Source organism: Ostrea edulis, chromosome 6 (genome assembly GCF_947568905.1).
Source record: "Ostrea edulis chromosome 6, xbOstEdul1.1, whole genome shotgun sequence".
In the NCBI taxonomy this organism is placed as follows: domain Eukaryota; kingdom Metazoa; phylum Mollusca; class Bivalvia; order Ostreida; family Ostreidae; genus Ostrea; species Ostrea edulis.
The window spans coordinates 25,480,986-25,507,291 of NC_079169.1; the positions used below are offsets into that span (position 1 = coordinate 25,480,986).

The window sequence follows — 26,306 nt, forward strand, 5'->3', positions numbered from 1 at the left end:
GTGTTTAATTAGTATGGCACTATGCTGACATATATTGTCTTTTGTAGCACCCCATATGGACCCAGCAGTCGTAGCAGTGACCTCTCATCCCATGGGACACCCAACAGCCACACAACAATCTGACCCTGCCCAGATCTCCTCACAAACATACACCAATCAAGGCTTCCCACAGGCCAGTCAGCAGAAATCAGTTTTATCACAACAAACTGTGGACTATTCACAAACATTTTCACAGACATTACCAAGTGATTCACTATTTCAATCCACGGACAGTAACAGTTCTCCAATGTCTCAGAATGTGTTAAATCAAAACGTCAGTGACAGCACAATATCACAGTTTGAAATGCCCCCACAGATTCCCATGCCCCCGGGCCAGGTAAGGACTGTTGTGAAATCGGTGGTCTTCATTAAGTGATTGTAGGAAAATTCTGTCTGTGAATGGAATTATCTGTGGTATCTAAATCAGCTAGACGTCGTGATGAAGTTACAGACATGTGTCACATCTGAAATGTTTGATAAGTATATTAGTAGTACATGGTTATATCTCCTTCAGAGCTTTTTCTCTACTAATATCAGCAATACTGAAGAAACAAATTTCATTTTTGAAAAATACATGAGGGCATGAACTGCGACACTTGATGCCAGCATGCTTCATGAAAAGTATGTTGGCGTGAAGCGGTGCCCTCCTGTATTTTCAAAAATGAAAGTTGTTTTTTATATTTATATTTTACTTTAATTTTTGTCGGAATACTTCCAGCTGTTAAAATGGCCACGTTATATTTATCAAGACTCATATATGCACGTTGATCACATTCATGAGGAAATGACTATCATTTTAATTGGTTAAGATATGATGGTGTAGCAATGAACACTTGTTATATCACTACCCTCTCTTTTTTCCAATCTAAAGGTGGCATTATAAAGTGGTAGCACTGTATTTGTATTGGAAGTCGCTCGATTTTCTGAAATTCAAAGAAAAAAAAACCATATTGAGTAGAGTATTTTGCTGAACTTGGGGAAAACTTTTTATTAGGAGGAGAGGTCCCAGGACGTTCAAGCACAGAAGTTCCAGATGAACCCTAATGCTGAAATGTTCCAGTCCAAGATGCATTCAGCATTCCCTGTTTCAGACGAGGGGCAGAATCCAGACGAGTTTGCTCAGCATCAACAGGATGATCAGCAGGGAGACTACGGTAAGCTAACTTTCGGTAGACATGGCTGGAGGGACACACAACTTCTGTATCTGTCAAGCTTAATGTAAATCTTGGGGTAATAATGAAGCTATAGAAGTTGAAATATATGATTTGTTTGACAATCTTAATGAGAACTTTGATTGTTTTAAAAAGAGTTTCTATTGTCCAGTACATAACAAATTTCAGTGGACAAAAAGTTAAGATGAAAATATGAAATGGGAAAAAAATGTAAGGTAAATTCATATGATTCTCATTCAGAGTGTATCCTCCACTTCAATTGTTACAGGTAATGGATTTAACTCAGGATATCGATCTCGTGGAGGATTCCGTGGTGGGCGAGGAGGTCGGGGTGGTGATCGAGGTGGAATGTCAAATGGCTATGGAGGAAGAGGAAGGGGCAACTATGGTGGAAACCGAGGTTAGTATCATCATACGGTTTGATAAATCTGCTGCAAAAAAGGTAGATTTTGTTGAAGGTTTACCTAATAAGACACTAAATTTTGATTTCCTTGTCTTCCAGCAGAAAGGAATGAATGCTAAAAAAATTGTAATGGATAATTATGAAACAGCATATACAGGCTTTAGTATTGCCAGAATGCATATTTTTTGGTACATTGTCCTCTGTATCTATGCTAATTCTTGCATTCTAATCAAGACCTGGATTTTCATATTTCTTTTAAAATTCAATGCAGTTATCATGAAAAATATTGAAATCCCAAAATCCTCTGGCTATATTGTAATTCCAACTAGGCCCCCATCTTCACTAGCCAAGGTATCCTCTCCTAATAAACTTTGATATATGTCTCACCTTGCAAACATTGACATAGAACTTGTGAGGAGAGGAGTGTCTAGAACCATTGGCTAGCAAAGATTGCAGATCCTAGATTTCATAAATTTTGATCCAGAAATACTAAGCATGTTCTACAATTTATGCGAACCTAAACTTGATCTTGGCCTAGCAAGTAAGATTTAGTGAGTGTGAGAGATGTGTTTCTGAATTCTTGATTTCTTATATACTGGTGTCTTGTAGGGAACTATCAAGGCTACAACAATCGTGATAACTATCGTGGAGAAAATTATAACTCCTATAATAATGGCTACCAAAAGAGAGGTCAATCCAGAGGTGGTCCAAGGGGAGGTAAGTCAGGGAAAAAAAGAATTGTACCTAATTGTGTATCAGGTGTCTTGTCTGTCATCTGTAACTTCTATATGATGGAGATGTGATTTTTGGATGTGAAATCCATAGGGATTGGAATTTGCCTGTTACAAAGCATACTGTGGATTTTGAAATATGCACACGGAATTTATTGTATAATTCACAAGAAGCATCATTTGCAAAATGAAATTACTTGCTTTTATTTTTATTTTGCTTAAATGAATGTAAACACTCTTGATCAACAGACTACTGGCAAAGTCATGTTCTTACGATTTGATGTCTACATATCATTCTGTGATATTAAAGCTGTATGATCCGATGTTCATGTACTATTTTTGTACATTATTACTTTAAAGCAGATTAATTACTTTTTAAAGTTATTGACTTTCCCTTAATTGCATGCTTGAAAACATCTGCATGTAAAAGAAAACGGTGCGAATATTATTTAGAAAGTAAATATAATGGCTACATATATAAATCATCCCATAATAGACGTCTATAAATAGACCCACGCGCGTCAGGGGAATCCCAACATGATGTATTAACTCATACGCAACTGTCTAGTTTTAAGGCTGAAAGAGCGTAAAACAACGAATTACTAAGAGGTATTTGATATTTTTATTTCTATTAATCTTATGGTACGGTACTGTTATAACAAAATACACAGCTTTAAACAGATAAGACCACCGATGATCTGAAAGTTTGAACTGGTCACATGACTCGCTTGAAATGGCAGAGTAACACGGTTATTTGTAAACATCGATTTAAAATCAAATTATTTGGGTTAAAACAGGTGAAATAATGTATGATATGTCGTACAGTCTCATAACTACATACGTGCGATGATTTAATAGCGTTTTTACGAGATGGAAAAAAATATTGTAATTCGGACCATACAGCTTTAAGTACTTGTGTAAAATAAGAAATCTACAGTAGCGATTCATGAACACATTTTGGTTTCAGCAATAGTAATTGAATTTTCACCCAAGTTTGAAAGTTTTGGCGTTAACTTGCTTGACACCACATTTTCATATTAGCATTTTCTGGTTGTAATTGTGCTGAATTTTCTATTGTAGCTGGACGTGGTGGTCCTAGAGGTGGATTCAACAACAAAGGAGGAAGTGGTGGAGGATTTCGCAGCGGCAACAACTCTGGAGGGTTTGGAAAACCCCCCTCACAGCAACAGGCAGCTTAGGCATTATTAGACTGTAACGAGTGCTTGCACAACTATCGGAGATCTTGACAATTTTATAATTTGTGGACAATTTAAATTGGGTTTTTTTATTTTATAGAGTTTGAGTTTCTTTTGCATTTGCTCTCTGACATGTCCATATGTTACATATTTCTTTTTGTCAATTCATGTTCATTTTTTGTTACCTGTATCAATGTTGATTTTTCTTTTCACCCGATTTCATTACTTTTAAATTTTCCACAAGTTATATATATGGTAGAAGTTTTTGTTTTAACAGCATTATTTTATTTTTTGTGGGTACTGAAAGAATTTTCCACAAATACTTCTGGTTCTGTGCATTGTCACCTTGTAGGTGTGGTAGGGCAAACTTCAACAGCAATCAACAAAAATTGGATTAAAGACTCAAAACTTGTGAAAACAAAAGCTGCAGCGTAAACATGGAGCCGTTTTCTGGTAGTAGTAAACAGATTACACAAAGGTGTACTATAAAATGTGCTTTATATCAGTCAGTGCATTGTACTGGTCATGTGTTTACTACTACTCACATTGAAAGTAACTTTAAAAAAAAGAATTAAAAAAAATAGGAAAAATTGTAAATCCTCTGTACTTGAAGAAAAGCAGTCCTCATGCTTTCTTTTGATTTTATATTGTTTGGTCCATGATAATAGATGTTGGTGTGTTAAAACATCGGACCTTTACAATTAAAATTTCAGAACTTGAGAGCACTATTTGTTATTGTTTATTATTACGTTATCTCTTGTTTATAAGAGAAACATTTAGTGAGAAGGAACTGTCAGCATGCACAATTGTTGTGCATTACTTGTAAAATTACCTTACACGGATATTATTTCAGCATTGATAATTGATGTTGGATAAAAATCTTACTTTTAAATAGGTAAAAGGGCAAGATTTAAAGTTCAATGTCTGACAAAAACCTAAATCCACATAGTTTTCCATCAAGACAACCCCATGCTTTTGAAACTAAATATGATGAATATTGATCCAAATCAAGTACAAGTTACAATGCTATTAACACTCGCCTTTTCTACTGTGTATATACAATTGAAAGTGTACTTGTATCCTCTCACTTTCAATGTACATAAAAGTTCATTTGTTTAGGAAAAATAGCAAGAGTCACCTTGGCCCATATCTGAAGACTTTCCATGTATATTTGCATGTAAAACCTTGGTCCCTATTATGGCCCAAACTACCCTTTGCAAACTTGAATCTACACTATGTCAGAAAGCTTTCATGTAAATGTCAACTTCTTTGGCCCAATGGTTCTTGAGAAGAAGATTTTTAAAGCTTTTTCCAAAGGCTCAAGTGAGCTAAAAATTATGATGCAATCATCAGATGACAGGAACAAATAGAAGTTTTTACTCTCCCTCCATCTACTTGACTTTAGATTTTTATCCAACATTGATCTTTTAATCTTGCCCATAAAGTGTAGAGGGGGCAACTGGCATGGACTTAAAGATTCTGACAGTTCAGTGAAGTCCATACCTGAAAATATATTTACAACTTCTGTACTGTAAATCCTTGACATTTCACAAGACTCTTCTACAATCTTTCATAAGATATAATGTTGTGTACAGAAATATTTTTAAGCTTAATTGGTATTGAGGAAAACTTTGAAATTCTTTCGAATGAATTGGATTTATACATGTAGTACAGGATATCTTATCAATGATAAACAACGTGGCATACTTATTCAAAAGCGTGGTACAAGTGTAATAATGTTCTTATGTGCTCAGCGTCGTGGGATTGTCATGCTTGAATTAAGCCTTTATGTTATAGTACATCATTTGGTCACCACATTGGCTACATGGACCATTGCTGAAAATTCTAAATCTTATTGGGGCTATTCCTCAATATCATAGAATTGATAACCTTGTGTCAGGGTCAGGACTGATCTAGACCGCACCATCTTTGGGCCTGACCCGGAAGTCATGAATTTTACAATTTTGCTAAAGGTTTACTAGTTATGGAAACTGCAACCCAGTTTATATTTCAAGATTTCTCTATTTTTGAAGCTTTAAGGCCACAAGAGGGCATGAACTCATGATATTCAAAAAAATTTCGAATTATTTTCTGATAGTCATTCAACCATGGTTTATGCATGTACATCTGAAGTGTTCAGACATATTTGCCGGTGGTAAGATAGCTCGCATGGAAGAGCACCTGACTAGGGGTTCAGGGGTATGGGTTCAAATCCCAGTCTGGTCTACTGTTACACTCACAAATTGAACACAATTTAATAATTTCCATCAATTTATTCCATGAGTGTAGCATTGAAAGTATATTGGAAGACTGACTAAATTTTTGCTTACAATACTCTATATAGTGCAAATTTACAAAGTTCCCATGGACAGGATGTGAGCCAATTAACTTTAACATTGATAAGGTGACAAGCATAATAATTATACAGAGACAAAAGCTAGAGAGTTTCAGATTAGAATAACAAAATGGAGAGTGAGCTGTCAGAGTCAATTATGTGCAGGTGATTTAATCTATCATTGCTGAACATTCTGGAATTTGATTGAACTTTAACTATAATAGATATTAATGAAATTTTACTCTTAACATCTACTGCATTTTTTGTGCTGTAGACCTGTCACTGACTTGTGAATATGCTTGCCAGGGGGAAAAATGGCCTGGGTTGATGTTTCCCAGGTAGAAGACATTTAAGGAGGGAGGAATGTGGCGGTCAAATGGGTTCAATCACTGGTGGCCAGGAAGCTCATTTGGTAGAGCACCTGAAGGGATTCATGAGGCCCGGGTTTGTATCCTGATCTGGTCCTTTGCATTTTCTCCCTGTTACACATCGAAAGAAGCTGCTCTGAAGTCCCCCAATAAACCTCTTGATGTCACAGTGATTATCAGATTACTCTTGATGTCACAGTGATGATCAGATTACTCTTGATGTCACAGTGATGATCAGATTACTCTTGATGTCACAGTGATTATCAGATTACTCTTGATGTCACAGTGATTATCAGATTACTCTTGATGTCACAGTGATTATCAGATTACTCTTGATGTCACAGTGATTATCAGATTACTCTTGATGTCACAGTGATTATCAGATTACTCTTGATGTCACAGTGATGATCAGATTACTCTTGATGTCACAGTGATGATCAGATTACTCTTGATGTCACAGTGATGATCAGATTACTCTTGATGTCACAGTGATTATCAGATTACTCTTGATGTCACAGTGATTATCAGATTACTCTTGATGTCACAGTGATTATCAGATTACTCTTGATGTCACAGTGATGATCAGATTACTCTTGATGTCACAGTGATTATCAGATTACTCTTGATGTCACAGTGATGATCAGATTACTCTTGATGTCACAGTGATGATCAGATTACTCTTGATGTCACAGTGATGATCAGATTACTCTTGATGTCACAGTGATGATCAGATTACTCTTGATGTCACAGTGATGATCAGATTACTCTTGATGTCACAGTGATTATCAGATTACTCTTGATGTCACAGTGATTATCAGATTACTCTTGATGTCACAGTGATGATCAGATTACTCTTGATGTCACAGTGATTATCAGATTACTCTTGATGTCACAGTGATTATCAGATTACTCTTGATGTCACAGTGATGATCAGATTACTCTTGATGTCACAGTGATTATCAGATTACTCTTGATGTCACAGTGATTATCAGATTACTTATCCGTTGCAGAAGAGCTGTATGAACATCACCAATATTACTGTGATGGAGTAGAACTGATGAGAAATAACCCCCATTTTCAGATTATGCTAATTTGAAATTAAGAAAACCTTGCCCTACTTCTAGAGAGTTATTTTCCAACGATTCAGAAGATAAAGTATTGATAGTTATATAAATCTGTACACCAACCAAAAATCTCGTTAGATCACAAATTGCACATTCCACCATTAACCACTTCTAATTCAGTTGGGATCCAAGACAGAACAATGTCAAAAGATGTTGAATTTTATTTGTATCCATGTCACAGTAGAAAACAACACAAACACACAGGAAATTACACAGGAGATCGTGAGATCAGTTGTGTTGGACCCAGTATTAATCTAACCATTCACAAAAGGTCCAAACATTCAAAATTCTCTCATCAAGACTCTATCAGTAACCAATCAGAATGCAAGCAGCATAAATGGGGGGGGGGGGGACCCAAACATGTACTCTAGTGTATTAAAAATAAACAATTGTGTAAAGTTCTAATACGTATTAAATGTTTTAGATCTGGGAGGTTAAAAGTGTTCTTACATTCTGGCAAAGCCAAATACTGTCACTGCTTAACATTAAGATTTTTCCAGCCTATCACACATAAACAAATAAATATCACAAGCCAATAACTTCAGGATGAAATTAAGTAGGAATCTTGTATCACAATCCCTGAAAACCCAGAGTCTTGAGGGTGACTAATTTATCTCCCCTTTAACATGATCAGAGAAGGCAAAAAGTCTAAAGCCAGCCCTTAAATTATATTGATCTGTATCATAATGAAAGCTGTCCTACTGACACTAATATCCAGTGCAGGCGTACTCAAAGACTGCATATTTCAATGCTGTTCTGCAAGAACTCATTTCTTTTCACCATAAAGTAAATTGACACAAAAATTTTAATATCCATGACCTTATAAATAACATCACATCCTGAGGTCAAAAACACATTTGAGACAAGAATGACCATTTCTACAATGAAAAAAATGTTCTTGGACATCAGGAATTAATATATACAAGTATGATCTTTCCAAAATTGACCTTCACATTTTAATATGACCCTATTAAGTGTAGCAGGATCATAACTCATGTGAGGATTTTAAAAAAACTTTATGTAGTGTCATTGTCTAAAGCTTTTCTGATTTAAAGAAATGATGTATACAAATTAAATCTCCAGGTCACCTCGACATTGTCAAAATGACCTGAAAAGAGACATCCTTGAGTAAGAAGTAACCTCCATGTCAAGAGTGAGCATGTTGTATATATGGACATTTTTATTGGGGATTACTTTTTAGCAATTTGAGAGACAAATGGATTCACAAATTTTTTTCTCTAAAGAATAGATTTACGACAATTGTTTAAAAAAAAATTCTCTGTAGAGTATGAATTAGCCCATTAGTGACCTGACAAAATCATATAACATGAAAGATCTTTATTAAGGAGGAAAAACACACCAGAGAAAACTTATTGGGGGGGGGGGGGGGGGGGGGGGGGAGTGGAGAACACTGTATAAGTGGAATTTTTAGCAATACACAAATTTAGAGATTTCCCCCATATAAATGAGTATATAAGCTAATTTCAATGACTTTATAATTCCAAGAAAGATAACTATTATTACCCATGATGCGGAATTAATTGTTGCAATACTCAATTTTAGCAATCTAAACGCCCTCGCTAATATTGCCAAAATCAAATCCTCACAAAAAATTCTGCTTATACGGTATGTAGTATTTTGAAATTTTTAGTTGAAAGTTATCTGGGGAAAAAAATTTAAAACCCTGCTAGATTTCTGACTTGTCCAGCTAAGCAACTAGATTTCCAAGGAATATACAAGTTTATATTTCCATTGTTTCAAAAGGAAGTCGGCCATAATGAAGATGTGTTACTCCTCCTTAACCGTAGTGTCAAGTGTGAATGCCTAAAGCACTAGAATGGTCTACATTTTCTATCAGTGACCTAAACATGATCTTGAAAGAGGATCAACCATTGTTCAGTATGAGCAATTCAGGTTTCATTTTTCTGCAGATATATATTGTACAATAGTCTACAGATGTTGAAGATACTTTGAGGACCAACTTTTGTTCAGTATGAGCATTTCTGGTTTTAATTTTCAATAGAAAGTGAATTACAATGTTCTAAGAACTGACACATAGAAGCCAGATCACATACACAGCTACAGTGTGACTTATCCAACACATACATTACTTAGTTTACACATACGCAGACACAATTTCAAATTCACTCCAGTGATCACAGTCATCAGTACTTAGCACAGGGAGATTCTGACTTTTTGCATCTTTGCCAATAGTCTACAAATATTGGAGATAGTTTGAGCATTTCTGGTTTCATTTTTCTGCAGATATATCTTGGACAAGAATCATGAACTAGTACTTTACATCTGGGTTTTTTTAGTGACCTTGACAATGTACAAAGATATTGACCTGTATCGGGACACATCCTTCTGACACAAGCCAATGTATATTATCTCTCTAATAAAATGATATTGTAAATGTACTTATTCTTAACAGGGTTCAGAATTTAGCATCTTTAGCAAGAGCACTAATTTATGAAAATCTTTTTATCAGTTATCATAAAAGAAGCCCTAAATCATGATTATGCCAAATCAAGCATCAGTTTTGATTGTGCCCAATTGTAAATATATTAAAATAAGTACACATACAGTATGATCTAGACAAAATATTGCAGACATTTTTTAAAGAGTGGCCGTGACATTATCCACGAGATCAGGACACATATCAACTTTTGTATCATGTGTGATCTCCAAAGGCTTTTCTGCTTCAATATGTGGTCTACACAAGCCTTAGATATTTCTGTTGGTTGTTTTTTTTTCCAGTAACCTTGACATTGCCCTGACGACCTTGGGCTAAGTTCAGAACACACCATCAAGTTACCTTTGTGTCTAATATGAACATGACATCTATCTATGTGACAAAGAAATGAGTAGTAAATATAGTATTGACAGAATCCACAATGAAATCTTTTAAAAATCTATCTAAAATAGTGATCCGAGTGTCTAAAGGATTTGCAAAATACTATCAAAAATTGGGAGAAAAAAAATTGTAATTGCCAGGTTTACAAAGTATAAAAACATTTCAAATATTTAACATTACAAGAGAAAATCTCTGGACATGAAAATGTTTATGGACAGACAGATGGAGATGGTTTTTCCAGTGTACATCTAATACTTTGTGTGGAGTTCAGTTATTGTGACAACGATAGGAGGATGAGCATACAGTATGTCTGATTTATAGTCATGTTGACATTAATGCGAATTAATTGTACAGGATACATTGAATGTCAATCCTGTGATGAAATGGTGATCCATATGTCAATGTTGTGATAAACTGGTAAGTTTAATGATTCAGATATAATTCATACTCACAATGCAAATTTACTCCATATATAAGCATATATTATTTCTAACAGTGCATGTACTTCGTTTATGTTTGATAATGTTGATGAAATTCAATAGTACATGAGAAGATTTGGCATATACATCACAACTTTCTTACATCAGTCATATTTTACAATAAAAAAAGAATTCTAAAAACACTTCCTATAACTCCATTCCTGCTGTTCACATGAACACTGTAACATGGAATGACCGATTAGCTTGAAACATGTTATCAAGAACAAATGGAAAAGATCCCATACAAGATTTGATTTAAAAAAAAAAAAAAAATCACTAAGGATTTACACACAAAATTTATTATACAAAATGCTATTTAATCACAGATACTCACTGTCCTATTAGTTATAATGTTTCTAGATATACATGTACAATGCTGTGTTTCCAAAATGGAGTCCAGAAAGTAAGAGCAGGTGTGCGAATTTCAATAGAAAGTGAATTACAATGTTCTAAGAACTGACACATAGAAGCCAGATCACATACACAGCTAGAGTGTGACTTATCCAACACATACATTACTTAGTTTACACATACGCAGACACAATTTCAAATTCACTCCAGCGATCACAGTCATCAGTACTTAGCACAGGGAGATTCTGACTTTTTGCATCTTTTGACAATCTTCCAATGTTCAGTCCAACTAAAGCCAATAGTCTACAGATATTGGAAATAGTTCTAGGGGAGGAGCTATTTAAGTATGTATCTGGTGTCATAGCTTGTCTTTCCTGTAGCTATGGTCCACGATGGCCCGTTTCCCATTTGTAATGACGCGAGGGACCTCTCGTCTTGTGGGAGTTGGTGTCTTGGAAACTCGATAGCTTGGATATCGGTCAAATACCTGGCAAAAGGATATACATAAAATTCAGATTAAGAATTTATTAACAACAGACCCATGGGCCAAACTGATCACTCAAGTGTTACTAAAATTAGAATTTAGCTTACTGGTGGTGTAACAAGTACATCATACAAACTCTGAGAACTGGATGTGGTGGATTTTTATCACAGTAATGAGCATTACTACTAATATTCTCCAATGCAACTCATATGCCATAATCTTGGCCAAATGCCTACTCATTACAAAGCCATGACCTGGAACAAATTTTATCTTGACCTTGACCAAATAACCTTGGTTCAGCAGGGTTCGAAATTAACTTTTTCAAGCACTAGTCCGTACGGACTAGTCACTATTGATGTTCACTAGTCCACAAAGCATTTCACTAGTCCGTCCAGTATATAAAAAAATGATCTTCATTTTAATCAAACTAAACACATCACAGTTGCAAACAATTCAATTTCTGACACCTACAGCAGAAAAAGAGACCACCATATTTTATTTCGCATTCAAGATCTTCAAAAGCATACAATATTAACCTCCGAGTTAATCCTTTGATAAACGTCCATTAGTGCGTTTGAGATCGACGTTCCTGTTGTTTTGGTGTTCAGACCTTATAGTCACAGGAGTTCGAAATTTTATCAATAAAGTCAATAAAATTCACTCGATTGACCAAGTCATGAGCTATAGTGTTATGAACTACTGTGTTAAGAGTCGTGAATGACGAGAACATGTGCATACAAACGTGCATGTTCTCGGACAACACTACTTGCAATTCTTGCACCTAGAACACGTTCTCGTGATGTGTACTTGGCGTTCGGAATCGGCAGGAATTTGACAATGTGTGCACGTTCGAAAACCGGCAGTCTCAAACGCACTCCATGTGTTTGGAAGATCAGACTGTCATACTCATGCAAACACCTGACCATGCAGGTAATCAACCATAAGTTCAAACATCTAAGAGACTCAGACAAATCTTGCTAAAATCTTTACCAATTCAAAATTGATTTCCGGATTTTCACTATTCCATACGGACTAGTGCTATAGAGAGTTCACTAGTCCGACACGTTTTCTACTAGTCTCGGACTTACGGACATGAGTTAATTTCGAACCCTGTTCAGATATTGTCTGCTCACTAAGCAATTTCAAGTGTCCTGATAGTGTAGTGGAGCTCGCTTCTCAAAGTTGCAACCCGAGTTCGATCCTAATGATTGGCAGTAGTTGTATTTGAAAGGACGTTGTGGTTGCCCACTTGGACATGTGCATTTCCACCAGTTTTCATATCAATGACCCTCCTTCATGCCAATATCCTAAGCTGATGAGAGGCATTTATATAAGTGGTAAAATAAATAAGGTAATATTAAATCAGGCTTGGTAAAATGACCTTGGTTTAAGGTTATGACACATTCCCTGGTCATAGCAACCTTTGTGCTAAGAATGAACTTCTAAAATATCACCAAAAATATTTCTCGTTTGTTTCTCTTTCATGACATACATTGACCTTAGCTAAATGACCTTGCTTCTTGATCTTTGTGCTATTACAAATATCTAATGTTTCTATGAAGTGAGATGCAAGGACAGAGACTACAATAAATGGTCAGGCAATTACTATGTTTGTAGGGGCCATAATTGTGCAACCAATTCGTTTGCTACACATTCAGAAGTAGAGACAATTTTTAAAGACTTAAATCACTTAATGCATTTTCAGTTATGAACCAATAAAGTCCAGTCCCAAGACCTAAACTCTAGACCCGGTGGTTGTGTAGTTCATAGTTTTGGTAGATGCCTCCTGACTGATTATAAATATGACCCCAACTTGTGAGCTATATGCTCAGACATAAAAGAAGATTTTTAAATGTTCCATAACATGATCTATTTAGTCCTGCCTTTACATCTTAAATATTGACCCTGGGTCTTTGAATCTCAAATGTTTAGCAAAGGCTTTCATGCTCATTATCATAACTATGCATGAAGTTTGTCTGCTAAATACTAGTACAGTAAAATATCTGTAGTGTATCTCAACGTCCGAAGGTCTTCAACAAAACTTTGAGTTATCCAGGGGTTCAAGATATCCAAATTTGTCTTCTAATTTCGTTTATGTGACGTTCCCTAGGTTTCTATGAGTTCATTTAATGCATAACACCTGTATTATAAATAATAATCACGTTGTCATCTGTTATTTTTTATCCCAGTAATAAATTGAAGTAATTCAAAGACAAACACTTCAATTTCCTTTTTTCATTTCATAAAACATTCCATTGTATATACAGTTTGTATCTATGGTAACTGTGCAGATCTTGTGCTTACGATATCAACCCAAGCTTGGATGGGGTGTAGCTATTGCGTTGTAGTTAGAGAAACTATCATGTAAGAAACAAAAATTACAAATTTAAAAAGAATCTAACACTACAAAAATGCGCAATATTCAACAATGTTTTAAATATTGTACAATGTGCTGTCAGTTCTCGCTACACCGGCGCTTGAAGCTTTGTTTCATTCCAGGGGATCAAAGTTCGTCTTTTCTATGTTAAAACATGTTTATGATGAAAATCTGTTGTGCCTCCTTTCTATGCAACTATCGTAATTGTTTAATCTTAGTTTACTTTGAACTGTGTTTCTTTATTTTCCATGTTAATGATCAAGCGTAGATTATTTAATACAATATCGTTTTCATGATTATAAACCTCAAGTGCACTTTCCGTTTATCTATCAAACTGTTAATCATTAAAACACTATCCATGATATCGGGTGGGATTACGTATCATTGACCAAAGATTTACCCATTGTATGTTCGAAGACTGCACTAAATACCCAAGCTGTCATGATACTAAGTACCACGACACGGAAACCTCGCATATGGTGGGGGTTACTTAGCAATCACCAGTTGGAACTGGAGTGAATAGCCGCAGGTGAGAATGTGTGAAGTAATGAGACCAGGTCTTACAGATCAGAAAATTGACTGCACTTTGAGATAAACAAGGTAAAATTAATGCTTAGGACCTTGAAGACACTTCAACATAACTGGGGTATTTGAGATTACCGTGTTCCAGATATCAGGAGTTTTTAAAATCATATATATAGGGAATACGGCCCGGACTGGCGATTGACTTCGACATAAGCGGGGTATTCGAGATAACCTATATTTGAGATACAGATATTTTACTGTATTTTTAAAAGAGCATATACAAAAAGATTTAATGCTTAATATATTTTTCCAATTTGCCATTTAACTCCATCATATGCCTGGACCCATGTCTCATGGACAGAGAATTTCACATTTTAAAATGACATCTCCATATCTATCATAATGCCGTGCTCATATTGTTTTAGAGTTGTCCTGGTCCAGCCAAAGATGTTCTCTTTACTACAGTAGACCCACACAAATCTGAAAACTATACTTCCACATGACTAACAACATGTTAATCTTTCAAACTATCTCCTTGTTTATTATTTTGTAAAATTTGGACCAAAAGTGTTTTTATTGATAATTTGACAAGTGTAGCCTTTGACCTCAAACATTTTTCTGTAATATTTTTCGTACTGTGAACCTCTCATGGCCTCAAACGGAAGGAGGTGAGGGGGTGGGGAATGGGGATGTAACAATACTGACAGATGGAGGATAGTAAACATCAGTCAGAAAGGTCATTAAAACTTACCTCCTCCTCGCCGTTTTCCCGGACTGAGCTGCTGTGTCGAGGGGATTCCCCTGTCTCTGACGTGTAGGAAGATGTACTGTCGGTGCTGATCTTGCGCTGATTCAGAGCGTCACCTCGAGGTCCCAGCATTAGGTTCTGGAGGTGTTCACATACCCTCCTGAAGCGCCGCGAAGGACCTGGTAAACAAAATCAGTTATTATTCTCTCAAAAAAGATTTGAACTTCCTACTTTTGAAAAAAATTCAACCTTATGAAATAAAATTGTACTTCATTCAACAAATAAATTTGTGCAATGCATATAAAACATTTTTGCACCAAACCTTGAATCTAGTTACAGGATACATGTATTATATTGTATAGGCCTAGTATAACCTGAATGTTTTCATATAAAGTAAATATGGTTTACAGATATTACGTTGTGTTGGGTTTACAATCTTATGGAACATTATAAGAATGTAACTACAGTACCTAAATCATCTGACTCATTGTACAGTAATTTTTTTTAAAATATTCATTATGAAAACATATATATCATATTTATCTCCTCTTGCCAAACTTTTCTGTTAAAAAACTATATTTTCTATTAAAAAATCTCTTCGGAATTTTTCACATAGCAACCTACAACAGAATGAGAACTCTGTACCTGTTATAAGTGTAAAGATGAGACAATGAGAACCCTGTACCTGTTATAAATATAAAGGTGTGACAATGAGAACTCTGTACTTGTTATAAGTGTAAAGATGAGACAATGAGAACTCTGTACCTGTTATAAGTGTAAAGATGAGACAATGAGAACCCTAAACCTGTTATAAGTGTAAAGATGAGACAATGAGAACTCTGTACCTGTTATAAGTGTAATGATAAGACAATGAGAACCCTGTACCTGTTATAAGTGTAAAGGTAAGACAATGAGAACCCTGTACCCATTATAAGTGTAAAGATGAGACAATGAGAACTCTGTACCTGTTATAAGTGTAAAGGTAAGACAATGAGAACCCTGTACCTGTTATAAGTGTAAAGGTGAGACAATGAGAACCCTGTACCTATTATAAGTGTAAAGGTGAGACAACAAGAGGTACTGTGAGCAATGCTCACTAAGAATACCCCCCGCTTACCCCAATCTCCCAAAGGGTGTTGGTAATAGGTATAAACTACCTCTTTTCTGAGTGTAAAAAACAAATGGCATGACAAACCGAACCATATTGCTACTTCGATGTCCAGTGTGCGTGACCTTTGACCTTTTGACCCCAAAATCGATAGGGAACATCTTCATCCCATGGGTAGTCCATATGTATGATATGGTGACTGTAGGTGGAAAGGATAACGTTTTAGAGCCCGGAAACCATATTACTACTTCGATGTCCAGTGCGTTTGACCTTTGGACCCCAAAATCGATAGGGAACATCTTCATCCCATGGGTAGTCCATATATATGATATGGTGACAGTAGAAGGAAAGGATAATGCTTTAGAGCCCGGAAACCATTGCGTCTACAGACGGACGGACAGACGGACGGACGGACAACCCGATTCCAGTATACCCCTCCCCCCCCCCCCCCCACAACTTGTTGCGGGGGGTATAATGAGAACCCTGTACCTGTTATAAGTGTAAAGATGAGACAATGAGAATTCTGTACCTGTTATAAGTGTAAAGGTGAGACAATGAGAACCCTGTACCTGTTATAAGTGTAAAGATGAGACAATGAGAACTCTGTACCTGTTATAAGTGTAAATATGAGACAATGAGAACTCTGTACCTGTTATAAATATAAAGGTGTGACAATGAGAACACTGTACCTGTTATAAGTGTAAAGATGAGACAATGAGAACTCTGTACCTGTTATAAGTGTAAATATGAGACAATGAGAACACTGTACCTGTTATAAGTGTAAAGGTAAGACAATGAGAACCCTGTACCTGTTATAAGTGTAAAGATGAGACAATGAGAATTCTGTACCTGTTATAAATATAAAGATGAGACAATGAGAACACTGTACCTGTTATAAGTGTAAATATGAGACAATGAAAACTCTGTACCTGTTATAAGTGTAAAGGTGAGACAATGAGAACCCTGTACCTGCTATAAGTGTAAAGATGAGACAATGAGAATTCTGTACCTGTTATAAATATAAAGATGAGACAATGAGAACACTGTACCTGTTATAAGTGTAAATATGAGACAATGAGAACTCTGTACCTGTTATAAGTGTGAAGGTGAGACAATGAGAATCCTGTACCTGTTATAAGTGTAAAGGTGAGACAATGAGAACCCTGTACCTGTTATAAGTGTAAAGGTGAGACAATGAGAACCCTGTACCTGTTATAAGTGTGAAGATGAGACAATGAGAACCCTGTACCTGTTATAAATGTAAAGATGAGACAATGAGAACCCTGTACCTGTTATAAGTGTAAATATGAGACAATGAGAACTCTGTACCTGTTATAAGTGTGAAGATGAGACAATGAGAATCCTGTACCTGTTATAAGTGTAAAGGTGAGACAATGAGAACCCTGTACCTGTTATAAGTGTAAAGGTGAGACAATGAGAACCCTGTACCTGTTATAAATGTAAAGATGAGACAATGAGAACCCTGTACCTGTTATAAATGTAAAGATGAGACAATGAGAACTCTGTACCTGTTATAAGTGTAAAGGTGAGACAATGAGAACCCTGTACCTGTTATAAATGTAAAGATGAGACAATGAGAACCCTGTACCTGTTATAAATGTAAAGATGAGACAATGAGAACTCTGTACCTGTTATAAGTGTAAAGATGAGACAATGAGAACCCTGTACCTGTTATAAGTGTAAATATGAGACAATGAGAACTCTGTACCTGTTATAAGTGTAAAGGTGAGACAATGAGAACTCTGTACCTGTTATAAATGTAAAGATGAGACAATGAGAACCCTGTACCTGCTATAAGTGTAAATATGAGACAATGAGAACACTGTAACTGTTATAAGTGTAAAGATGAGACAATGAGAACCCTGTGCCTGTTATAAGTGTAAAGTAAGACAATGAAAACTCTGTACTTGTTATAAGTGTAAAGGTGAGACAATGAGAACCCTGTACCTGTTATAAGTGTAAAGCTGACACAATGAGAACCCTGTACCTGTTATAAGTGTAAAGGTGAAACAGAATGAGAACTCTGTACCTGTTATAAGTGTAAAGTAAGACAATGAAAACTCTGTACCTGTTATAAGTGTAAAGGTAAGACAATGAGAACACTGTACCTGTTATAAGTGTAAAGGTGAGACAATGAGAACCCTGTACCTGTTATAATTGTAAAGCTGAGACAATGAGAACTCTGTACCTGTTATAAGTGTAAAGTAAGACAATGAAAACTCTGTACTTGTTATAAGTGTAAAGGTGAGACAATGAGAACCCTGTACCTGTTATAAGTGTAAAGATGAGACAATGAGAACCCTGTACCTGTATAAGTGTAAAGATGAGACAATGAGAACCCTGTACCTGTTATAAGTGTAAAGGTGAGACAATGAAAACTCTGTACTTGTTATAAGTGTAAAGATGAGACAATGAGAACACTGTACCTGCTATAAGTGTAAATATGAGACAATGAGAACACTGTACCGATTATAAGTGTAAAGGTGAGACAATGAGAACCCTGTACCTGTTATAAGTGTAAAGGTAAGACAATGAGAACCCTGTACCTGTTATAAATGTAAAGATGAGACAATGAGAACCCTGTACCTGCTATAAGTGTAAATATGAGACAATGAGAACACTGTAACTGTTATAAGTGTAAAGATGAGACAATGAAAACTCTGTACCTGTTATAAATGTAAAGATGAGACAATGAGAACACTGTAACTGTTATAAGTGTAAAGATGAGACAATGAGAACACTGTACCTGTTATAAATGTAAAGATGAGACAATGAGAACCCTGTACCTGCTATAAGTGTAAATATGAGACAATGAGAACCCTGTACCTGTTATAAGTGTAAAGATGAGACAATGAAAACTCTGTACCTGTTATAAATGTAAAGATGAGACAATGAGAACCCTGTACCTGCTATAAGTGTAAATATGAGACAATGAGAACACTGTACCTGTATAAGTGTAAATATGAGACAATGAGAACCCTGTACCTGTTATAAGTGTAAAAGTGAGACAATGAAAACTCTGTACCTGTATAAGTGTAAAGATGAGACAATGAGAACACTGTACCTGCTATAAGTGTGAAGATGAGACAATGAAAACCCTGTACCTGTTATAAGTGTGAAGGTGAGACAATGAGAACCCTGTACCTGTATAAGTGTAAATATGAGACAATGAGAACCCTGTACCTGCTATAAGTGTGAAGGTGAGGCAGTACATCACACTGTTCTGACTGCCACCATGTGTGGGAGTGATGTCCATCTGGAATCGTACATTTCTGGAGAACATGGCTGAACTGCCTGATCGCCTGTACTCTGCTCGGAATGAAGTAGCAGAAACTACACTGTGACTGAGGTCTGCTGTCTACAAAGACATTCACTCTTAGTCAGCATAATCATACAATTATAATCAATCATGTATTTATGTACATGAACTTTCAAAAAGATTTTGGGTGCTTGTAAAACTTGAAATTTTTAAGCTTTAAATGAAGAATACTTCCAATGTTTATTACAATTGTTTTGATTGGATAAAAATAAAGCTAAATGAGAATTTACACATCAATTAATCAAAAAACATTAGGTATACATACGCGCCTGAAAACAAATAGCCTTGTGCGGGGAAACTATTCAATTTTTTAAAATCAATAATACAGGGAACAAATTGGAATTATAAGAATCAAACACTCTTTTTGAAGTCTGCGTTGACCTGATTCACAACAAACAACGTACCGACAGTAGAGCGTGTACTAAATCTACCTTGACCTGATTCACAACAAACAACAAACTCACAGTAGAGTGTGTACTAAGTCTACCTTGACCTGATTCACAACAAACAACACACTGACAGTAGAGCGTGTACTAAGTCTGCCTTGACCTGATTCACAACAAACAACACACTGACAGTAGAGCGTGTACTAAGTCTACCTTGACCTGATTCACAACAAACAACACAATGACAGTAGAGCGTGTACTAAGTCTACCTTGACCTGATTCACAACAAACAACGTACCGACAGTAGAGCATGTACTAAGTCTGCCTTGACCTGACTCAGAGGTTTGTCTTGGGCCATAATAAAATGATGTTCCTCTCTCTCATTCCCCATCAGGGCTCCAAACCAAGACTTCTTTGTCATTCTACAATAAGCAACACGATTAAAACAACATCTTAATAGCAAGATTTAAAAAAAATCCATATATCATGAATGCGTTTTAAGCTATAAATTTACAACAGTCTTTATATGTTACATACAAAATTACAACACGAAAAAAAAAAATCACATTGAAATCTCAAGAGATTACTGCAGACAATCCAATTACAAAACTTGAATGCTATGGCAAAAGAATGCTGTAAATTTTGAATGTAATTCGATAAATATAAATCCTGCTTCATTACTCAAAGTGAAATGTGGAACTTACTCAGGGGAGGAGTCGGGCGTCATGGAAACATCCTCTGTAGGCACTGAAGAATACAACACAACATACTCATTGTATGCCATAGATTTTTTTTCCAATCTGTTTTAAACTTGGAACATTTAGCATTATTTTCAATCCATATATCTCACTATGAAACTGCAATATATGTTTTACATTAATTTTCTGTTAACTGGATCATTTATTCTTATATTACAATGCATGTATTACCTTGAAAAATACCAGTAAGAGAAACCAGGGAAAAAAATTACATGCCATGCTAATTCAAAAACGTTAGTTCACTTTTCTATACAATATAAATGCAGAACAATTTTGCAGATGCCATTTTGAAACTCAACCTGCACAAGTTAACACCAACAAAGTTATTTTAGATTAATGAAACAGCATTCATGTATAAATTCCAATAAACTATTCCACTCAGTAGATAAAGTATAAATGAAACAGCTTGCTCAACATGACTGCCATTTCCTCCCTCAGCACCCCTTAGATCCACCACTTTCCTCTCTCACTCCCCCTTAGATCCACCAAGTGCACGTAAAATGTTGAACCTCATTCAACCACAACTTGTAGTAAAGCAGATGAACATAGGAAGCTATAACTAGACAGACAGACTGACAGACACAAGTCAGTAAACCAGAAGCATATAAAATTCTTCTATAAATTCGTATCTCCACAAAATCTACAGTAATTCATGTAGACAAGCAATTCAATATTATTCACTAGCATTGGTTAGACACTACGGAGAAGGGAGTTAACTCAAACCAAAAGCCAGGAGAGTGAGCTCTTTGTTTCACAGTAAGCCAGTTAGGGACAGCCTCCACACTATGGTGGCACTCCGTGCACCACCTTTAACACCTGTACCTGTCAACAAAGGCGGTGGTACCTCCTTACAATACCCATTACCATGGTTACCATACGGGATACCTTGGAGTTTTCGCCGGTGGAATCGAGGAGAGCCAAGGAAGCTGTTTTTGATGGTATGCAGCCGTGACCTCCAGGGGTTATTCTGAATGGCGGGGGATCCTGGGGGTGTGGCTGAGGGACTATGGGTGGGGCCCCGAGCAGGTATTCTCACACTGGATATTGGGGAACTGCTAGGACTACTGGATAGACTGGCCTTTCGGCTGGAAAGAGACACAACATATAAGAATGTCCTCCTACTTCAATGATTTATATGTATAGGTATTCACTGACAGAATGAAGCTTATTGTTTTAAATTTGTCACATGTACCCAAGCACCATACAGGTTAATTAGTTTTAACATGCATCATCATTACAATACAACTTAGACTCAAGAAAATTTCACAAGAATTTGTATAGCTGCCCAGCCAATGGTTCAGTCAATTCTAAAAATCTAGAATTGAAAATTCTGCATGCTGGTTTGATTAATTTCTTGTAAATTCATCTGCACACTTATTTACATCCAACAACACAACAATATTAACTTACACTCTCTGTACAGCTAGTGCTCGGCGGGAAGCTACCGGTGACCCTTCACTTATACTTCCTAGCGACAGTCTGTTAGTACAGGGTCAGTGAATTACTAGCTAGTACATACACATTCAATAGCTATATTAGTTTAGTAAACTGGTGTTCAACAGTGTTATTTTTGGGACATATTGGTAGTATATAATTTTTGTTAAAATAAAACACAAAATGTAGTACCTGGGCTGGCCATTTTGATGATTCAGTTGCACAGCATCTACTCGTTTTCTGGGAGGGTCAGCTGAGGGAAACAAGACACATCTTAAATTTGTTCTTGTTCTGCATCATTTAACAAATGGAGCACCAGCACATGAACAGTCAAACCTGCTTATTATGACTTATCATGTCCAATTGATTGTACTATGTAATTTCTGTGCCAAACTATAAATCAAAAGTATTCTGATTGGAAATAATTAAATGGATCTGGATGGTGATTAACTTAATACACTTTATGAAAACAATATGAATGATGCTTATATAGAGCGGATATTGTAAGTGTTTTACCTGATTCTGAGCGAAGTCTGATCTCGTGGTCATCTTCAATGCTAGGGTTCCTGAGTTTACGATCTAACAGCAAAAAATACACTACCTTCTCTGTATTGTGTCTGAAAATGTTTTTAAAAGTAAAAAATCATTACAGTGAAACTTCTCCAAACCGGCCCCTCAGAAAACCGGTTCTCCCTGAACATCGGCCGATTTTTAAAGTCCCGGCAGAAACCTTAACATTTCCTTACAAAGAAAGTCTCACAAAACCAGCCACCCCTGAAAACCGGACATCGGCCACTTTTTAAAGTACAATTGTTAACAAACATGTGTAAATTACCCTTATAATACAGGCCACATTTGAAGACTAGAAAACTTTGGCCAGAGGGGTGATTAAGACAGGCCAGGTGTGAAAAATGACTGACCTACTGGCCAGGTGGGAAATTATCAACTGGAGGTGTGAAAAACACCAGTGGCCTCTATAAGTTCTATAGTTTACCTGTGCTGTCCAGGGTGTTAATTGGTGCTTGGCTAATCCAAGTGACCCTTTCAAATTTCTGTACCAAATGTTATAAACAGATATGCACATATTGAATGAATACAATCAATACGCCATATTGTTACACCATGGATATAAGCGGTAGTTAATAAACAACAAACCCATGACTGTTAATGATAATTTTCAATAGATAAATGATTTTGGGGAGTTTTCAATAGACTTAAAATTCCTAAGAAACATCTACATTAAAATTATATATTTAATTACTACTGCACTTTTCAAAAATGTGAAAATAAATTTGTTAACGATATAAGCAATGGACGTAAACAGGGTTTTTATAGGTACTAAGAGGAATTCCAATAATAGGCCTCCGTGTTTTCTTTATGTATCCTGTTATAAATATTTAGTTAAAATTAGATGATTGCAGCACAGCTCTTTCTTGTAATAATTACCTGTAGGTACAAGTGGACTAGTTTGATCTCCACCGATAATTGATCAAAGATCCCCATATCAAAGTAAGCAGTACCTACTCTGTGTATTAACTGCAGCAATCGAATGGCTATGTGTTTGTTTTGTTTATTAAAACATAAGCCGAAATTCTACATAAATGCTGCTAGTCTACAAATTTCTATACATATATCAAATGCAGTTTTATTTAAACTGACTGTTTTCCATTATCTATGCATGTCAATGTAAAAATGTTTATCATGTTTAATTAGTTTTAGTGCTATAAATTGAAAATAAGCATGTTAGTAAATAATTTTGTTTTATTTCTAATAGTGAAATAATAGTCCTTGAACACTATATTATATGGTTTGTGGTATGTCAATGAAATATTTAATAAAAATTGAGCTGACATGTCTCTAAATGCTAAATTCTCGGTATACCGGCCACCCCTCTAAACCGGCCGTTTTTTCCGGTCCGACAGCTGGCCGGTTTAGAGAAGTTTCACTGTATATGCACCCAGGGGTGCATGAGCCGAGTTGCATGGGATACATTGTAAAGTCAGGAATGATATGGCATATATATAATTGTGAAGAACTAATTTCAGTTTTAAACTTTTTGAGTTACTGTCCAGAAACCATATTTGTCTGAAGTTTTCAATCTATTATTCGGTCACTGTGACCTTGACCTTTGACCTTTTTTTCTCCAATCAATAGCGGCCTTGCTTTGCTGGTATCCAACAATATATCCAAGTTTCATTTGATTCAAGTTTAAAAAATTTAAATTATCCTCCGGAAACCAAATTTTAAAAAACAAGAGATGTTTGTAAAACACATATGCCCCCCATGGTGCAAAATTGAAAAGGGTTATACACACACACATCATTTAATTGAGAGTAATATCATCAATTCAAAATATTGAGCAGACAATATCTTCCTATGTCAAGAGTGGATTGACCATGTGACCTAAAAATCAATAGGGGTCATCAACTCCTTAAGATGTACCAGTGTACCAAGTTTGATGTCTGTCAAGCAAAGGGTTCTCAAGATATTGAACGGACAGTATATTCCTATGTCCAATTTGACCCTTGACTTTTGACCATGTGACCTTAAAATAATTAGTAGTCATCTTCTCCTGAAGATGTACCAGTGTACCAAGTTTGATGTCTGTCAAGCAAAGGGTTCTCAAGATATTGAGCAGACAGTATATTCCTATGTACAGTTTAACCCTTGACCTTTGACCATGCGACCTCAAAATCAATAGGTGTCATCTTCTCCTGAAGATGTACCAGTGTACCAAGTTTAATGTCTGTCAAGCAAAGGGTTCTTAAGATATGGAGCAGACAGTATATTCCAATGTCCAGTTTGACCCTTGACCTTTGACTATGTGATTTGAAAATCAATAGGGGTCGTCTTCTCCTGAAGACGTACCAGTGTACCACGTTTGATGTCTGTCAAGCAAAGGGTTCTCAAGATATTGAACGGACAGTATATTCCTATGTCCAGTTTGACCCTTGACCTTTAAACATGTGATCTCAAAATAAATAGGGGTAATTTTCTCCTGAAGATGTACCAGTGTACCAAGTTTGATGTCTGTCAAGCGAAGGGTTCTCAAAATATTGAACGGACAGTATATTCCTGTCTAGTGTGACCCTTGACCTTTGACCATGTGACCTCAAAATCGATAGTGGTCGTCTTCTCCTGAAGTCGTATCAGTGTACCAAGTTTGATGTCTGTCGAGAAAAGGGTTCTCAAGGTGCTGAGCAGACAGTATATTCCCATGTCAAGTTTGACCCTTGACCTTTGACCATGTGACCTCAAAATCAATAAGGGTCATCTTCTCTTGAAAATGTACCAGTGTATCAAGTTTGATGTCTGTCAAGCAAAGGGTTCTCGAGATATTTGACGGACAGTATATTCCTATGTCCAGTTTGACCCTTGACCTTTGACCATGTGACCTCAAAATCAATGGGGGTCATCTTCTTCTGAAGATGTACTGGCGTACCAAGTTTGATGTCTGTCAAGCAAAGGGTTCTCTAGACATTGAATGGTCAGTATATTCCTATGCCCAGTTTGACCCTTGACCTTTGACCATATGACCTCAAAATCAATAGGGGTCATCTACTCCTTAGGATGTACCAGTGTGCCAAGTTTGATGTCTTTCAAGCAAAGGGTTCTCAAGATATTGAGCGGACATTATATTCCTATGTCCAGAGTAGATTGACCCTTGACCTTTGACCTTTTGACCTGAAAAACAATGAGGATCCTCTTCTACTCATAACTAACCCACATATGAAATATCATTATCATCAAGTGAATGGTTCTCAAGATATTAAGCGGACAACACATGGTCTACAGACCGACCGACCGAAAGACCGACCGACCGACAGGTGCAAAACAATATGCCCCCTCTTTTTCAAAGGGGGGCATAAAAATTTAATCTATTTTTGGTCACTGTGACCTTGACCTTTGACCTATTTTCTCCAAAATCAATAGGGGTCTTCCTTACCTGGTACATAACAATATCTTTAAGTATCATTTGATTCGGATTTAAACTTTCTGAGTTATCATCCGGAAACCAAATATTTCTGAAATTTTCATTCTATATTCAGTCACTGTGACCTTGACCTTTGACCTTTTTTCTCCAAAATCAA

The 26,306-nt window shown here is 36.2% G+C and overlaps 2 protein-coding genes across 7 annotated transcripts in view; one reads left to right on the forward strand and one right to left on the reverse strand.

Moving 5' to 3' along the window:
* LOC125683017 (caprin-1-like) overlaps positions 1-4,261 on the forward strand; it is a 9,921-nt gene extending 5,660 nt beyond the window's left edge. For both annotated transcript variants that reach the window (XM_056142164.1, XM_048923692.2), the window contains exons 7-11: positions 48-376; positions 1,034-1,193; positions 1,480-1,611; positions 2,224-2,331; positions 3,426-4,261. In XM_056142164.1, coding sequence (XP_055998139.1) covers positions 48-376; positions 1,034-1,193; positions 1,480-1,611; positions 2,224-2,331; positions 3,426-3,544 — 848 coding nt within the window. In that variant the 3' untranslated portion in view covers positions 3,545-4,261. The remainder of the gene's footprint in view (positions 1-47; positions 377-1,033; positions 1,194-1,479; positions 1,612-2,223; positions 2,332-3,425) is intronic.
* Positions 4,262-10,673: 6,412 nt separating this feature from the next.
* LOC125683016 (serine/threonine-protein kinase BRSK2-like) overlaps positions 10,674-26,306 on the reverse strand; it is a 59,107-nt gene continuing 43,474 nt past the window's right edge. For 2 of the 5 annotated variants that reach the window (XM_056142166.1, XM_056142165.1), the window contains exons 12-20: positions 22,732-22,832; positions 22,408-22,468; positions 22,192-22,260; positions 21,604-21,866; positions 20,728-20,770; positions 20,322-20,445; positions 19,502-19,676; positions 15,193-15,368; positions 10,674-11,542 (exon numbers count right to left, since the gene is read on the reverse strand). In XM_056142166.1, the coding sequence (XP_055998141.1) occupies positions 11,414-11,542; positions 15,193-15,368; positions 19,502-19,676; positions 20,322-20,445; positions 20,728-20,770; positions 21,604-21,866; positions 22,192-22,260; positions 22,408-22,468; positions 22,732-22,832 (1,141 nt within the window). In that variant the 3' untranslated portion in view covers positions 10,674-11,413. The remainder of the gene's footprint in view (positions 11,543-15,192; positions 15,369-19,501; positions 19,677-20,321; positions 20,446-20,727; positions 20,771-21,603; positions 21,867-22,191; positions 22,261-22,407; positions 22,469-22,731; positions 22,833-26,306) is intronic. The other 3 variants (XM_056142167.1, XM_056142169.1, XM_056142168.1) reach the window with 3 other exon arrangements.